Below are 18135 nucleotides of genomic sequence, written 5' to 3'. Positions count from 1 at the left end.
CCTCAATTTCTGTGCCTCCAACTGCTTACAGAGAAAACCACAGGGAGTTTGTCAATGACACACAAATGGAGGGTCATTCACAAGAGGGCCAGGAGGTGTCAGAATAAACATAAAAACGGGGCATCCTGCAGTTACTCTTGGGACAACAATCATGACACTTCTGTATAATTCATGTTACTGTAATTTACTTATAGTGGTTATAGTGTCCTACAATTTGCAATAGAATCTGATACTGTGCGATGATCACTATTTGAAAACATATTTATCTCAGAAAGAAAAGTATTTAAATTTGTATTAAGTCATTGACATGACTGTTAATATGATGCCTAAACATAAGCCAAGTTTAAGGTCAGTTTCACACCAGCTTCCTCTTCTCAATGATCTTCACAGTAACTTTAAAAACACATTTAAAGGAACTGCCTTCAATTCAAGAGGTGATGAATTAACATGCCAAGTATCTAGCATGCTTTAGCTTTAGCTGCAGTGCGTTTTTGGCCTTGCGAGTCTGTCTAATGATCATGGGGATATTTCACAAAGAGGGGCTGGGTTCGATTCTACTTTAACACATTCTGTTCCCTTGCTGTCTGCCCCCAATGGAGGGATTTCCCAACTACATCTGTGACATGCGACAAGCACACTTAACAGATGTGAGGGAAGGATAGACGATTAAAACTCAATGACCCTCGCAACCTATAGGGTATAGAACGTGATACCCTATAGTACAGTGGACGTGCTGGCGCATATTGCGTTTTTGGAACATAAAATTACTAAATCTGTTCAAATTCAATTGCATTCTGATGAAAATAGGCTTACTATTTGTACCATAATAAGCACAATAAATGTATAGCATGCCCACGCACAGGCAAAAAATAATCTGCGATCCAAATACAACTTTAAAAGGTGAGCAATGACAAACATGAATAACCTGTTCTCATACAATTTGTGAAATACCCCCCAGATGGTCATAGGAATGGTGTGAACCCTGTGTCACCTTGTTCCAGAATCTCCTGGAATAGGTGTACAATATTCCATCAATTTCAGCTCTCAATTGTCACAGATTGTTGGATGTGTCCCAGCACTTCCCACATGAAAGCCAGAATGCATGACTGCATAATGAACAGATGGCTATACACTGGTTGCTTTTCCTCCTCCAACCCTCACAAGCAAAGAGGAAAGGCCTTTGGCTTTCAACTTAAACAAAATGACACCTGTGTTCTGTCCAATTTCTTTAAGAAAGTAAATGTTACATCAGTTCTGCACCAGGTTTAATACAGTAGCCTGAATCACACTAAAGTATTTTTGTCCACAAGATCTTTCCCATTGTGTGGACATTTCCTGGGTGCTTAAAATAACTATCCGTGGAAGTGAATTGGTAAACCCCTTCCATTTTTTTTAGGATGGCCATGCTGTGGGCCTGAAAAATTATAACATTAGGGTTGCCTGCTGTTACCACATTAAAATGACATTTACAGTAATTTATAACCTAGACTGTTCAATGCACATGTAGATTGAACAAGATATAAATAATCAGGTACTGAACACTGTATTTTACAGCTATTTACAATAGCATACTGGGGTTGAACAAAAAAAAGGCATAAATATTAATATGTGCATCTCCAAATTAAGAAATGTGTTTTTGAAACTTTGCAGGGGAAGCTGGGAAGGAGTATGGAAGAACATGCCACAAACCTGTTCCACCTGTCCCACCAGTTACCTGCAGGCAGCTTCTGATAAGGACAGTATGAGCAATGGCAGCTGATGACTCTGTGTTTAACACATAACTGCAAGTCAATATATCACAGCAACATAATGGACAGAAAAAAAAGGTCAAGCTTTATTTAAACTGGGATTTTCCAAATTACACCTGATTTTCTTGAGAGTTTTAGTCTTGTTACAGGCACCTTAACTTATAAGCCATGACAAGACCAGCAGGTAGAATGTTTCAGGATACAAAAACATCTGTACAACATTAGCAGATGTGTTACAGGTACAAGTTTGTACAATAGTTTCCACTGATCTAGCACCACATCAACAAGCCCTTACAAATCAGGGGTATGTTTGGTCTTCTCCCTGAACGTCAGCTCCACAAATATTGGTGATTGGCTATTAAAGTGGCCACAGTGACTGGGGACAGGCCACCCAGACAAAGTCAAATCACTGACTAAGTGCAATACAATGTTCTTCCACAGCTTGGTAGATCCTTGGTGGATCACAAGAAGTACTTGCTCTACAGAATACATATTCCATGACTCACACCAATCAATTGACACGATCCACCTGTTATATGCGCTGTATGAGATATGCAGTTGTTTAGACATACGTATAATCCACATTTGCTCATGTCAGTGGTACATTTTAACAAGGGCTCTCTCACAGGAAGTGTACAGGAAACCAGTGCTCAAAGACCCAGGCTCAGTCAATGGCAGGCTGGAGCATGTTTGACACACATTCAAACCCTATGATTCACCATTATCAGTATGCTTTTTTTATTTTTTTAATAAAAACTACAAAGATGCACTGAACTTATTATCAGCTGGATGGCTCTTTCTATTCAGTGAACCTACTCTGACAGCTGATCCAAGTGATTAACAATCAGTTCACTTCTCTGTATACTTTATGGCCATAAGTACAGTACCAAGATACTACATACAAATGTATAGGGGTCACAAAGTTCTCCACCATTACAACAAAATAATATTTATTCTGATGTTATTGGTGGTGATCAGAAGCAACCTATTGGAAATCTGAATGACCACTTATTTACTAAATAACACAGTTGTTGGCGTCTGCCACCATGGTTCCCCTGAGGTAAACATGTCTGCTCTAGCTCTCTTGGGACAGGCAGGGGTCACACCACATTCCTACGTCTCTGTGCTAAGCTTCCTGACCATTTTCAGGGGTTCAACACTCCCTGTTTAAGCACAGTAGCAGAGACACCACTTGTAAAAGACCTGCCAGGCCTATGTTTGTTTTATTTTATTTATTTTACTTTGGGTGGGTGTGTGTTGGTAAAAGGCACACACACTGAGCATTAAGCCTTGTGACAGTCCTGCAAGTCTTCATGTGAGATCCCACAGAGTATGACTCTCTGCCTATTCGGGGGTTCGCTCATTTTCCTTAGCATTTTAACACCGCTGCTCTCCTGTCCTTTCAGACTTTGTCGTGTGAACGACTGCCATCTGTACACCGACTGGGAAGTGATAGGACATTTCTATTAATTTGTCTGACATCTGACCCAGCCCTCTCAATCCTCTTTCCCTCTCTTAGTCAGTGCCTTCAGCTGAGAGGCTCCTAGCATCTTTCCCTTCCTCGTCTGCTTGCTCACAGATGGAAGAATTACATTACATTACAAGAATGTGAGTTTCCTACACTGAGTCACTGCATTCCATCTTCCAGAATTAATTTGAAGTGATGCATTAGTATCCAAGTAAGTAATATCAGTTATGAGATGAGAATGGGTCTGGCAGCGTTATCCCTGTGGTACTGGCGATAACCCCACTTATTCTGTCTCCCCCTTATGACATGACCAGAGGTATTTATGGGCCCTGTTGTAAAACCTTGAGTTCAGGTGAAGCTGCGGGTTATAAGCCAGCCCACTTAACCCTGACTTGGCTGCTGCACAGGTTCTAGTACCGTGAAAGACAGTCATGCTGACAGAAATGAGCTGCCAGTTAGAATAACAAGCAAACATCTTCCAGGTGAAACGCGAACACAAGGACCTCTCCGGCAAAGGTCAAAGCCATAAATACCTTGGAACATCACCACTGTTATTCTTGAGACTGTCAGCGCCTCTCACTTTCACTGACCCTGAAGGAAAAAGAAACATTGAAACCGCTCTGGTAACACGCAAACTGTTCTTGGGCCTTCTTCCCAAAAGTGAATGAGTCAGATGACCTTTCTGTATTTTAGTTTTACGTTTTAAATGAGCATGGCAGACAATCAACCCCCCAGCACCATGTGGGGGTTGGCCCCCCTCAATAACAGTGAAACAGTGTGCAATGCTCCCAACTTTTAAAAGTTCCACCTATGCTGGTTGGTCAAAACTAAGCGGCTGGTGCTAATCTGCACTCAGGGGTTTAGAAGACAAAAAGGAAAAAACAAGCCCCACACCCATCCCCCCTGACTCATACTGCTCTGCGCACAGTGCTGTCTGCTGTCTGTACTGATGAATGCGTCTGCCAGTGCTGCCTGCTGTCTGTACTGATGAATGCGTCTGCCAGTGCTGCCTGCTGTCTGTACTGATGTATGCGTCTGCCAGTGCTGCCTGCTGTCTGTACTGATGTATGCGTCTCCCAGTACTGAATGTTGTCTTTTTCACTCTTAAATTGCCCATGTGGGATAAATAAAGTAATATTGTACTGTATTGTATGTGCAAGAGGCCCCCTCACACTCCTCAGTGGAACAACGGCCCCCCAGTAAGTAATTCTTCCAGCACAATATAAAGACCCAGCTGAAACTGAAGTTAATTCCTGTGGGCCAGAAAGGGGGGGGTACACAGCTGCTCTTTCCTCCAGTGGTGGACAAAGGAAACTTCTGGAATGTAAACAGAGCACTGTTCATGCGTCCCCGGGTTCCTCCCGTCCGCGGCAGGCTCGGAGCGGAGCGGCACGGGGCTCCCCGCCCCCTCCGAGCGGCAGGCTGACCTCGGAGCGGGTACCCACACTGCAGCTGCTCCTCGGGGATCCACGCCTCCGTGCCCTCCTAAAAACAAGCAGAGCTGTCATTAACATGCCACACATTCCCCCAGGCAGCTGGGGAGACGCCCCCCTCTGTAATTTGTAGGGTGTAGGCAAAGTTCAGAAGGCACCCCCCCCACAACAGAATCTTTCAAGGTCCCTCAGATCCTTCAATTAAAAACACACATTTTCGAGATGCTTCAACCGTGATCTGAGAATTAGAAGGTTCAATCTGCTTTCAGAGAGTTGAGAGATTCAGCTTCAAAGATTCAAAAGCAAATGGGCTCCAAGCAGAAACAACTTTTAAATTGAGCATTCTTTCATACTTTTAAACAGTATTTTTGTATAAAACTTCACACATATATTTAGTGCCCTATAACCTACATATTTATGACACCAACTAATTTTTTCAAAAATATCAGTTAGAATCTTCTTATTCTCAGCTCACGAGAGGTGGTCATTTCCTGGTCAGTTAACATATCTTGGTTGATTTTGAGGTAGGCTTGGATCACTGTCTTGTGAAAGATAAATTTGCGGCCAAGTTTGAGCTTCCAGATGGCTCGATACCAAGTTTTAGGCCAAAATGTATTGGTACTTTGTGGAGTCCATGATTCCATTGAACTTAACAAGAGCCCCAGGACTAACTGTGGACTCATTTGACCAAAAAACCCTGTTCCAATGGAAATTCAGCAGTGTAAATGGGTGTTATGGCCCCAATTTATTTTGGCCCCACACAGAGTTTGGTGTCACAAGAAGGACACTTATGTTGAAAATGTCTTATCTACAGTGAAATATGGTGTTTATCTCTGGTGTTATGTAAGCGTTTTGCATCTACAGGTCCTGTGGCTCTTGTTAATGTTATATATTCAACAAACCTTTGAGAAATTGTATTAGTTAATATTATAATATTATCCCTTTTAAATATACATGAATAAAACAAACCAAATATGAATATTTCACACAATATTTTTTAAATGAAGCTGAAAATATGAAATTATTTAAAAGAACAGATTCCCTGGAAAACAAAATTCTAATGACGAGTTCTATTTCTCAGTGGTGCTAATTAAGGCGATTTAGCTAAATTTCACCAACAAGAAAAAATGTCTCCTTCACAAATTAACTTAATGCCCTGTAATCCCAGCTCCATGACTCTGATTTCAGTTGTGGGCAGGCAGTTTTCCCTCTACAAGGCCATGGTGTTGTCGCTTAGCAATGCTATTCTTCATTTGCATTTTAAATCAGATCGCATTGGAATATTTTATCCTTCTTATTTTATGCAGTTTAAATTTTTGTGGGTTTCCATAGAGACCATTTCCCCCAATGGCAAACGGGCACTGAAACAGAATACTGTTTTATGAATTACATGTCAGTGTTTAATATCGCAGCTTTATTTCTCTCACCTCAGAGTGGCGTTTCTCGCTTGTATATGGCAGCACTGGTGGGCCCCTCGAACTGCAGCTTGATAGCCTGCTTCAGGTTGAGCTGGGGGTCAGTGCTGGTGAGGGGGACTATGCATTCAGGGGATAAGGCACTGGGGGAGGGGAAGCTGAAGGGTGGTGACAGGGAGCTCTTACGAGGCGTGTCCCGACCATCCCTCTGGAGTTCCTGGCCCTCGAGTTGGACAGGATACCCGTGGAGAGGGCCGTCCCTGGTTTTTGGGGTCCTGGTGGGGCAGTCCTGTCCAGGGCTCACCCCCAGGGAGGCCATCACCGAGTTCCACTTCCCCTGCCTCCTCTCCTCCCTCTCCAGCCCGGCACTGTTCACCTCCTGGGTCTTGGGCTGGATTTTGGGCCAGTCCTTGTCCCCTGGGGAGCTGAGCCCTTTGCGGGGCATGTGGGAGGGCGTGTTGGTGTTGCAGTCGGCAGGAGGGGAGCCAGCCTGGGGGTGGGGCAGGCTGTTGTGGGCGGAGGTGGGCAGGGGCAGGGTGGAGGGCCGGCTGCGGGGGAGGGAGTGCTGCTGGATGAGCTGGGTGAAGCTCAGGCTGTCGGCGGGGGCGGTCTGCACGGTGGCCAGGGAGTGGCAGGTGGAGGACTGGGCCGAGTGGAAGCGCTCGGCGGTGGAGGAGGGAGAGCAGGAAAGGGAGGAGGTGGAGGGGGGTGCCTTGTGGGGAGCTGAGCTCCCCGAGCTGGCAGAAGACTGGGTCTGGAGGGTGGAGGTCTGGAAGGGTGGAGAGGCGGGGGAGGGTAGGGGCAGGATACCAGCGTAAGACTCTGCCCCGTGACTCTCCAGGAGTCGGACGATGTTGGTGTAGCCCCTCTTCCCCGCCACCTTCGCGGGTCTGCGCCCGTAGCGGTCCGTGTGCCGGGGATTGGCTCCCCTCTCCAGGAGAACCGCCACCACGTCCGCGTGGCCCTCCTGCGCGGCGATGCACAGCGCCGTCGCGCCCTGCTGGCGGCAGGCCAGGTCGGCAGTGGCGCCCCCAGAGTCCAGCAGCAGACGGGCCACCGCGGCTTGACCCTGCCAGGCGGCCGAGTGCAGGGGCGGGCGGCCCTCCTTGTCCCGCGCGTCGGGGTCGGCCCCGGACCGCAGCAGCAGCCCCACCGCCTCTGGGCTGCCCCGCCAGGCGGCCGCGTGCAGTGCCGTGCGGCCCTCCGAGTCACGCGACTCCAGCGGTGCCCCGCCCTCCCGCACCAGCAGGGCCGCCATGTCCAGCCGGCCCTCCAGCACCAGCAGGTAGAGCAGCGGCCGGCCCTCGGCGTCCCGCACGTCCGTGTCAGCCCCGCGCCTCATCAGCAGCTCCGCCGCCTCGCTGTGGCCCTCCAGCGCGGCGGCCGACAGGGCCGAACGTCCGTCGTAGCCGCGGTGGTCGATGGGGGAGCGCCGGTCGAGCAGGAGCCGGGCCGTGCCGCAGTGGCCCTCCTGGGCGGCCAGCACGAGTGGCGTGCGGCCCTCGTTGTCGGGCTCGGCGACCCGAGCCAGGCTCCCGCACTCCGTCAGAGCGGCACACACGGCCCGGTGGCCCTCACAAGCAGCCGCGTGCAGCGGTGTCCAGCCCAGGTGGTCCTTGTGGTTCTCGTCGAGCCCTCGGTCCAGCAGGGCACGCACCACCTCCACGCTGCCCCGGGCGGCCGCCAGGCTCAACGCGGTGCGGCCCTCCCCGTCGATGGCGTCCGCCGTGGCGCCCCAGAAGAGCGCCGTGCTTACCACTGCCCCATGACCCATGGAGGCCGCAGCCAGCAGAGGGGTGACGGCCGCCGAGGCGTTGCCGCGGAGACCGGCGCTCTCGTCTACGTCGGCCCCGGCCTCCAGCAGCAGCTCCAGCACCTGGGCCTGGCCCTCGTATGCCGCCAGCAGCAGGGGCGTCATCCCATCACTGTCACGGTGACTGGGGTCTGCCCCCCTCTCCAGGAGCGCACTCACCACGTCCCCGTGGCCCCGCCCCCCTGCTGCCGCTGGCACGCACATGGCGGCCACGCACAGCGCCGTCCGGCCGTCTGAGTCATGCGCGTCCACCCGCGCCCCGTGCACCAGCAGGGCCTCCACGGCCTCCCGGTGGCCCATGTACGCCGCAGCGATGAGCGGGGTGCGGCCCTCTCTGTCGGCCTTGTCCGGCTGCCCGCCGTGCTCCAGCAGGGCCAGGACCATCTCCTGATGCCCTGCCCACGCCGCCGCCCGCAGCGCTGTCCGCCCGTCGGCGTCGCTGCCGTCCACCTCCGCCCCAGCATCCAGTAGGAGGCGCACCGCCTCCCCGTGCCCTCCCCACGCCGCCAGCCGCAGGGCTGTCCAGCCCTCGCCGTCCACGTGCTCCAGCATGGCCTTGTGACAGCCCGGCCAGTCCAGCAGAGCGCGCAGCGCCCCGAGGTGGCCCTGCCGAGCGGCCAGCGTCAGCGGGGTCTGGCCCTGGTGGTCAGCCAGCGTGGGGTCTCCCCCCCGCGACAGCAGGAGCTCAACAGCGTCGACCGCGCCTGAGTGTGCGGCGCTGGCCAATAGGGTGCGACCATCCACAGGGTCGACCTGGTCCACGCTCGCTCCGCCATCCAAGAGCAGCCGCACGAACTCGGCCCCCTCCGGCAACTTGCCCAGGACCCCACCCCCGACGCCCTCCAGGCAGTGTACCCCAAAACCAGACCCGTAGGATGGGGGGTGCACCCCGCTCTTAAGCAGCAGCTGGAAGACGTCGGGCTGAACCAGGACAGGCGGCGAAGTCTGCGAAACTGAGTCGTCCCCGACAGCGGGAACACCGGTGCACACCATCCACAGCGCCAGTAGGGCGGGGTCCGACGTATGGATCCCGGAACGCAGGAGGTGATTAGCCAGCTGGCAGATCTCGGGTGTGGTCAGCTGCGAGGCACGGAGCGACAGGGACATGGCCAGCAGGGCGTGGCCATCCTCCATGCTGCACAGGTACCTCTGCGTGCAGTACTTCACATCCGTCAGCCACTCAGCGAAGCTGGCGTGGAAAAGGAACACGGCGCCCGCATCCCCCTCCGTCAGGAGCGGCGACACGGCGTCCAGCCTGTGGCGGAACTCGTCAGGGCCCAGGGCAGGGTCGCGGGTCCAGAGGGCGCGGTACAGCAGCTCGGGGGTGAGGGGGTGCAGGCTGGCCAGCAGGGCGTTGAGCAGGGGCCGCACCTGGGAGAAGAGGCTGGTGGGAAAGAGGCGCTGGCACAGCCACAGGTAGAGACCGTTGAGCGTGCCGGGGATGTGGCGGATCTCGCGCACCGCCAGGAGGCCCCGTGACACACCGTCCAGCACACGCTCCAGGAACAGGAAGCACCCGCCGCTCTTGATGTGCAGCAGGTTCAGCATCTCGGCCGTCTCGGGGGTCAGATGCCTCCGCAGCGCCCCCTCCTGGTCCAGACGCCGCAGGATGTAGCGCTGCACGTCATGCACCGCCGACGCCTTCCGCAGGTCGTCCAGCACCAGCTTACGGAACCCTGGACGAGAGGAGAGGGGGAACGCCAAGGGAGGGGAAAGTGGGGAGGAAGGGAGAGGAAATGCGATGAACAAAGAGAGCAAGAATGGAGGACAGAGGAGAGTAAAGAGAAGCTGCATTTATTTTTCCACATTGGTTGTTGTAGGCTACACAATCGGCTGAAATAGACAGAAGAGAAGCACAGCCTGACAGCACCGTGCCTTAACCACAGTAATGGAGAGGAATGAGAGAAAATGAAACTGAAGTGAAAGAAGTCTACATGGCTTCCACCCCCAATGATACAGAATAGATAAACACAAGTCAGCAGCAGCGATTTAATCCAGTTCACAGAATTACACTCTGCCTTCTCCCGTCCATTGGCTCTGCTTACCCTAAATTTGCTTTTAGCTTTGCCTCACACTGTCATTGCCTGAAATACTAAATGCTCCAAAACACGTCAGATGCAACTAAACCCCCAGATCACCAATTCTGCAGTAATGACTGCGTAGGAAGTTAATTTTAAAAACAAGCTAATTTTGTCCAATGTGGGCAGTAAAAACAGCTAAAAGCATTCAAGTGTGGTCCTGTACAGACAAGAGAAATAAACAGAACAATGGCATGTGGGCAAGAGAATCTGCATCGATTCTGTCTCGTCTGGACCGTCTGCAGGGATTTGTGCGGTTTAAAACCCTGCAGGCTCTGTCCACACTGGCTGGAGGTGCTTTGGAGCCTGAGCTTCTCAGCCGCTGGTTCCTCTAGTGGCAAAACGATGGTACAGCATCGGGCAACCCACCCAACAAGTCAAGGTGAGCCCGTGAGGGGCCAGATCACAGGTTGAGATGGGATATTACATTAGACACCAGAGGGGATGATGGAGATGGGGGTCCATGGTCCTTGAATTCCATTACATCAATTCATTTTCCAAACATTTTAATTAAAGTATTTACATCACGCCATCCATGCCAACAAATGTAGGGACAAGGGTCCTACACGCACTAGAACAAAGTGGGAGAGTGACACTATAAATCAGGGAGCACAAACTGATTCTGGAGAGACACAGGGTACACTGCCTTTTGTTTTCACCCAACAAACCCAACTATATGCTTTCATTTGAACCATAATTTGGCACACCTACCTCTACCAATTAGCTTAACGAGAGCTCTAGCTGTTGAATGAGATGTGTTTTATTAGGGTTGGAGGGAAAACCTAGAGAATGCTAGATGGTAGAACTCCAGGAAGCAGCACTAATGATATCTATATGATACACGAGCGTGGTTCGGCTGGTACCTGAGAACATGTGGTAGACGGCCCGGTTCTGCCGCCTTACGGAGCAGATGAGCAGCAGCCAGCTGGGGAAGAGGTGGTGGTTTCTGGACAGAAGCTCTGCAATGGAGCTGCTCCTCCCCTCCACAACCCCCCCGCCCTGGGACCCCGAGTCCAGAGAGTCCACCAGCAGGAAGAGCCTGTGGGCCGGAGGGGGGGTTTCCTGAAGGGGCAACAGCACCGCCCTGCGTGGGAAGGGCAGATAGGAATGAGACATCAGATGCTTCACCAAGAGAATTACAAGCCATGGGTTGTTGCTAGGACTTCAAAACCAAAGACCCAAGCATTAGCCTTGGGGGCTATAGGTGCAATGAACACCAAGATAACAAAAGAAGAAGACACAAACACGCCAGTGGGCGTTTCCATAGCAGCATAGAGAAGCGGGTGGGGGAATGAGAGAGGTAGCAAATCACACCTTCTGGTCCTCTTGGTTCGCTCAATTACACCAGGCAAGATCAATCAAGCACAGAAAAGTATTTGAATCCAAAACAATTATGCATTTGACCCACCCTGGGCACCCAGAGCACTGATTCCTGTCAGGCAGCCCACTGCACCCCTGTACCCTCACCCTGTCCTACAGAGCCAAACGACCAAGGGGTGCAAAAGCCCCTCCCCACCTGCTTGTGCTGCTCCGTGATGCAAGTAACTGCACCTGCTGCCTCCGAGCTGCGCTCATAGCCTCACAGACATGGGGTTGAATGACGCTGGCACACGCGTGTGGCCTGGCCGACAGAGACTGCTTTGGGCAAACCAGATTTTGCTCTGAGCATTCCAAATTGTGTGTAGTAAAAGAAAAATGTGTATTTCAAAAATTTTGCTCAAAAACAGAAAAGGAAATCAAGAAGCCACTTCGAGCCACAGAATCTGAATTAAAACTCTGGCGGTGTACATCTCTACATTTCACTTTTGACCATGCCCTGTTCCTCTCCCTATGAAGGTATAGCTGGGTCCACACAGTTAAGAGACCAACAGCTTTGCTTTCTTTCAGAGAACCCTGCTCTAGGTCAGCCAGATGCCAGACTCCTGCCTCATGTGGCAAAACAGCAGAAAGGCGAATGGATTGCAAAAAGGTAATCGCACAGGGCAAACAACAACCAATAGTAGCCATAGTTACACACTGGGAGAACAGCTGTCTTTATTTCTCGATTTGTTCTCCAACTGTACTTCCCAGAGGAGCTTTAAAAATAGAAGCCAGGCAGCTATTCTGACAAGACGCCTAGTATGACTGAACCATGAAAGGGCTGCTTCATTGAGGGAAATATATATGCAGGCGAGGAAGCAGAAACAATCACTCTTCCTGAGATTTACAGGCCCATAATGCTCTGAATGTCCCCAGCACTCACATTCTCACCCACATACACAGACTCTACGTCACAGACTCTCTCTTTCATACATGCACACACGCACACATACTAACATTCATACACGTAGGCCTATGCACACAAAAATACACTGTCTCACACTCGCATGTGTGTTTGCACACTCATACAAAAGCTGGGGGTAATTTACAGGCTCTGACTAGTCCCAATGAGGGAATAGATCATCCATTTTGGCACATTTGGACAGGGTAATTATTGGTCTTTAATGACTAACAGTGCCATAGGGCAGCGAAGTAGCTTAGTGGCTAGGCAACTGGGCTTGTGGGTTCAAATCCCAGGCAGGGCAGTGTTGCTATGCCCTTGAGCAAGGCACTTAACCCCGACGGTGTCGGTAAAACACTCAGCTGTACAAACCGGCAATAAGGAGAAATGTAAACTATGCGAAGTACCTAGAATGAGGGCGTCAGCTGGGAGCACATAGTTCATGTCAATGCACAGTCATGCAATGGTGCTTAAAACACTGCGCAATATCCAAATGCACTCGTTTCTGCAAAGCCGAACAAGCCCCAGAACTGTCTGCCCTATTTTTCTTTTTGAAAAATCGTGCAAATGCACAGTACCTCAAAAAACCTGAATTATAAAAAGGAAATGTGGAGATTTTTTTCCACAATATACAAAACACTTTGCATGAAGCCAAATCCTCAGAAACTGGTTGTCAATTTTTTACATTTAAGAAAATGAAGGAACATACCTTAAACCAACCAAACCAAACTGAGTTGTGAATGGTCCCTGCTAAATAAGAACATAAAATATACAAACTGCTGTAGAATGGAATAGAACAGCTTCATTTCTTCTAGGGGGAACTTCAGGATGATTTTAACATCAGGATAATGATGAGAGCAGGCCATTCAGCCCTTCTGAACTTGCCAATTAATAAAAACCCTGAACAGATTAAAAAAGGTGAAGAGGCAAAGACCTTCTGAAGGTATCATCGGGGTCCCGTTGGCAGTGCAGGGGGTCCAGAGTAAGGGCGATGGTGGGGGTATCCAGAGTCTGGGCATACCCCGGTGGGAGGAGGGGGCTTCCCCGCAGCTGCTCGACCAGGCCCAGGACGAACCTCCACACTTCCACACTCCGCTCATCCTCCCACCTGCAGAAGTGAGACGCCAGGCAGCAGGGCGCCAGTCCCGCCTCCAACCCGGCTTTGGACGTGGGCCGAACCGCCTCGGTGCAGAGCGCTGTTTTCCCCGCTCCTGGCCCGCCCGTCACCAAGGCCCCCTGGCAGCGTGTGCCCAGCCAGTGCTGCAGCTTGCCCAGGGCCCATTCCCGGCAGTGGAAGGGCCGACCCTGGGCCTCCCCGCTGCCGCCGTCGCTCATCGCCTCCCCCGGGGGAGCCAGTCCGAACGCGGGCCACCACCCATCCCGCGCCGTGCCGCCTCGACAGGGACCGCGTCAGAGTGCCGTCCGGGTGCCTGTGGGCTTCTTCGCCTCTCGCCGCGGAGAGCGGACGCCCTTCTTCCTTATTCAACTTTGAGGAAACCTCTCCCCTCCTCTGTCATCCAGGACCCCCTTTTCCCTCGGCTTGATCCGTTTACCCTTAACCACTCCACAGGGCTGGGTGCATGTGGGTCTAGGAGCAATGAAGCACAATCTCACCCAGCACAAACGTGTGTAAAGACCAGTGCAGGCTCTGCCCTCTTCCACCAACGGGGAACTCCAGCAGCCACACCCACATGCCTAACTCCTCAGAGAAAAATAAAATACAAAACAAAAAAACAAGAGAGAAAGTAGTGCTCTTTGTACAGGATCTCTCCTGATAATCAGTCCTCTGTTCTTCCTGTTTGACGGAGATGGCCACGAGCACTTTAGATAGCAGCACATAGACAGTAATCACATTGTGTGTTTCTCCCTATTCTCTCACTCACTTAGTGTTCCGTACACATTTTCTCACTTTCGCTCTGTCTCCTTCCCTTCTTCAAAATTCCTTTCTGCTAAGTTGCTCCCGTTCACCTCCTGCTCTGGCAGTTTCCTCATCCTTCATAAAAACACACAGGCACACTCGCTCCCTCTCTCAGGAGATTCTCAACGACTTCTCTCCTCCTCTCTCTTTCTCCGGTCTTTCTTGTCCTCCTTGTTCTCCTCCCCCCTGGCTCAGCATGTCAGGGCATGCAATGGAGGAGCTCACAGTCAAACTGAAAGAGAGAGGGAGGGAGAGAGAGAGCAACATGAGTGAGAAAAGCGAGGTAACAAGGTTCCAGTAGGTCAAAGTTTACCGACAGAGCCTACAGCCACTCAGCAATATTCACCTTCAGCCCTAGATGTCTCCCAATTTTTTTTTACCAAAAATACATGGAAATTACACACAAACAGGAAATAAGAACCCGTCTACTGTACAAATACTTCTGACATCAGAGTAGTCATGCCATAGGCTGCCTGTTCCGATGTTAAACAAACAATGAAACTTGCCATGTGTAGTTCTGTCAATATGCAACATGGATATGCAACAGTCACTTATTATTTTAAATTCAATAAATAAACAAACAAACAAACAAGGCACAAGTAGTAATTTCCCCAGGTGAACAGGCTATGAAAAAGTATACAGGTTTGAACAAGCCACAAGACTTGTCTCTCTAAAGACAACCTATTTTCTCATAGCCTATAGGACACGCTACAGTACATGCTACGACCATGAGTAAACAGATTTTACAATAACAATCCAATTTAGATCAAAATGATTGGGTGGTTGCCCCCCTCCCCGAATGCACCTGCCTCTATTAGCCTAACGTTACATGCTCCGTTTCATAGACGGCGCTCTACTATGTCACACTGAAAGGTACAATGGCTGCAATACTATATTTGTTTTTAATGAACTGATTCAAGGACATCGACAATGGCGGGGGTATTTTAATCTTCGTGTGGAGGGATGAAATCAATGCGATGTTTAACACAACAGCAGACTGCTCCATAAAACTGACAAATAATCAATCCCTTGCTCATCACGTAGCCGAATTGATCAACACGGAGACGACCCCGCTATTTCGAATGGCTGAAGTGTCTTTTTCCGGGACTGACACACCCATCGTTCAAATTATGTTAATCTGATACTGGTTTTTCCTAAATCGTCTGAAGTGATCAAATTCTGTGTCCACAGAGGTGAATTCGATTATGCAACGCGTAGCTCCTCGACATGCATGATTTTTCCTGTTATGAAATAGCATACGGCGACAAAAACGTCTTAGGAAATAAGTGCGTAAAACGTCAACAAGAAGTAAACAAAAATATTTGTTTAACTGTTGTTCACTAGCGAAACTGTACCACATAAAGCAGCCTAATGATTAGGCGTGCAATCCACCACAAATAGACTACATCTGACTCAACGAAATAATTTCATGGCGGATATTAAAAAGCACAATGATACAAAAATAACTTATTGTGTGGTGCCAGGGGGGACACGCACATTTAATTCGTAATGACTGATTATTTTAATCCTGTGTACCGTAAGGCGAATCCTCTCAATTTTGTGATGAACTCCAGGACAGCCGACGAAGACACAGTAGCCTATCTGGCTAGCTACAGTAACTTATCTAAACTACAGCCCGGTGCGGGCTACAGGTGCCGCAGCAGTTGCAGGAGGGACGAGTGGGGGATGTTTAAACGGACCGTAAACATGAGAATGAATACATGTGATTTTCAAGTTGATATCACCATGCACTTCAGATTCACACCGATTTTTAAACGATGGCATACAGTGTTAACTGATTTCAAGAGGAGGAGCGACTCAGACAATACACATCCATATAGCTAGTTTCATACGAACATACCCCCAATGCAAAGCTGCGTTTCCCGCAGATCCACAACAAGAAATCCCGAGGTTGGCTCTAGTGGGCCTGGTCCTTTGAGGGTTAAAATGAAGCTAAAGATTATTTCTAGGCGTGCGATAAACTGATAATTCAAGAAAGGTTCGTTTTTTCAAATGCTTGGAAGTAGCTGGTATTTTTCACTTCTGGTTTCATTGTCTTCATTCATACCGCCGTACTCCTCACGTTTGAAACACGTTAAATACAACCTTCAAAGTTTCCTACGGAAATATAGATAAAAACTCCAAGATAAGAAATTGACTTTACTTGACAGAGCTCCGGCAGGGGGACATGCTTGGACGACCGAACTTGGAGTGGTAGCCTAGTAAAACGATGTATTTTTATAGGGTAAAGCAAGCAGCGATATTTTGACGTCTACCGAAGGAATGCGAATTGCGAGCTATACTATGTGTCTAAACGGATGCATTTGCCTTAAATAGTACGTGTAGAGTAGACTATTAAATAAGACGTGTAACCGTTTTTGGTCATTTGTACCCTGATGGCTGAGTCAAGGATATAATGCATATCTGTGATCTATTTGAAATAATCACGTGCCCGTCCGGAGGTTCCTTAAAATAAACGGTGCGGTGACGGTGTAGCTACTTTGTCCTCGACAGTGTGGATTTTGAAGGAAAAGGAACACAATACCCCTGTGAACCGAGGTTGATTGCAGTTTGGGTGACGGCTTTTTCCTCATTGTGTAACACAAAGGAAATTCTGTCAGGATCTTGTTTTACTCCATTTGCCTGCAGGACAGGGAAAAAGTTCCATAATAGCGGGAAAAGCTAGATAGAAGTCACAGCTTCCTCACACCTGCTCTGTACAATTAATTTATTAGTCCATATTTACATTTTTTTTTTTTCAACCACCATTTAATAGGCTATTGAACAACGAAATTAACACGTAACACTGAAGAACAGACGCACACCATGGAAGCTATTCCGTGCCACATTTATAAAAATCAGGTTATCATTGGCCCTTTTCACAGACATGGATGATGATTGGCCGCAGGTATATTTCGTTTCAGTTATGTTCTCTTTTTCCTGCGTAACCCGGATCAATGTTTTTAAAACGGAATTTATAATATCAAATATTTGAATTATGGGAAGCTTAAATTTAGATATCTGAATACAAAACTATAAAATATACAATGTGAATAAATTCAAATATATTATTTCCACAGTTGAACAATTAAAATCTGTTAAATTCAATATGTTTTTAAATGTAAATCTTTTTGACCCTTATTTTCTACCTCTGATTCACTTACCGTCCTCTTATTTCTTCCTCTTATTTTGTTTCTTTCAATGACCACTCACTCAGGTCATTAAAGATCCCATGACATTCTTCGCAAACAGTTGGGGGCTCCCTGTTGTCCTTGGCTAAATTCCCAACCAGGCTCATTCAACCTGCCACTTAATCATCCCCTGATTCAATTAGCAAAGACATTGTTCTCTCCCTCTCCACCTGAGCTAGTGTGTGGGGAGTGTTCTGGCTCAAAATGGCAGCCATGCATCACCCAGGTGGCTGCTATATATTGGTGGTAGTTAAGCTGAGTTTCCCGCTCATCACTGTGAAGTGCATTGAGTGGCTAGAAAAGCAATATATAAATGCAATGATCTATCTATCTGTTCCATAAGTTTCCAAATCCTCTTATGTGACCGTTGCTTCGGTTTTTAGGTGTAAGAAAAACCCTGGGGGGTATATCACAAAGCAGGATTACAGATTTAGCTGGCTAAATTCACCAAGTTAAAACCAGAACCTGTTTTTCACCATTAAGGATACTAATTTTCAAGGACACCAGTGTCAGGGCTCAGAACAACCGAACCAATTGTTAACTGGGAGTAATCCGATTGAGAGTCTTTATTTAATAAATAACAGGTCAGGCAGGCAGGGGACAGGTACAAGCAGGTGGGAATTTCAAGGGTAGAATGGTTTGTGGTCATTAATACAGGCAAGGGTTCGTGCACAGAGTTACCGGACACAGCTGAGATAATCCAAAATGTAGTTGGAGGCAAGAGTTTGAAGGCAGTGGTAGGGGTACGGGAAACAGGTCAATATACGTATGGTAGACAGAAAAAATGCTGGAAGGAATGGAAGAAGCACAT

At 49.0% G+C, this 18135-nt stretch overlaps 1 protein-coding gene across 6 annotated transcripts; it reads right to left on the bottom strand.

The window, feature by feature from the left end:
- Positions 1 to 1812: 1812 nt before the first annotated feature.
- Positions 1813 to 17429, bottom strand: ankrd50l (ankyrin repeat domain 50-like). 6 transcript variants are annotated; one of them, XM_061235887.1, is made up of 6 exons: positions 16679 to 16842; positions 14099 to 14365; positions 13150 to 13910; positions 10819 to 11039; positions 6077 to 9553; positions 1813 to 4701 (listed from the first exon to the last, which is right to left on the bottom strand). In XM_061235887.1, the coding sequence occupies exons 3-5, from the start codon at positions 13548 to 13550 to the stop codon at positions 6078 to 6080; spliced, it is 4098 nt and encodes a 1365-aa protein (XP_061091871.1). In that variant the 5' UTR covers positions 13551 to 13910; positions 14099 to 14365; positions 16679 to 16842; the 3' UTR covers positions 1813 to 4701; position 6077. The 6 variants fall into 6 exon arrangements, with proteins under 6 accessions (XP_061091871.1, XP_061091872.1, XP_061091867.1 ...); XM_061235888.1 differs by having other exon boundaries at positions 13150 to 13803; XM_061235883.1 differs by lacking the exon at positions 16679 to 16842 and adding an exon at positions 17298 to 17429 and having other exon boundaries at positions 13150 to 14365.
- Between the last annotated feature and the right edge of the window lie 706 nt (positions 17430 to 18135).

Source organism: Conger conger, chromosome 3 (genome assembly GCF_963514075.1).
Source record: "Conger conger chromosome 3, fConCon1.1, whole genome shotgun sequence".
NCBI lineage: Eukaryota > Metazoa > Chordata > Actinopteri > Anguilliformes > Congridae > Conger > Conger conger.
This window is presented reverse-complemented; position numbering and strand designations above follow the sequence as displayed.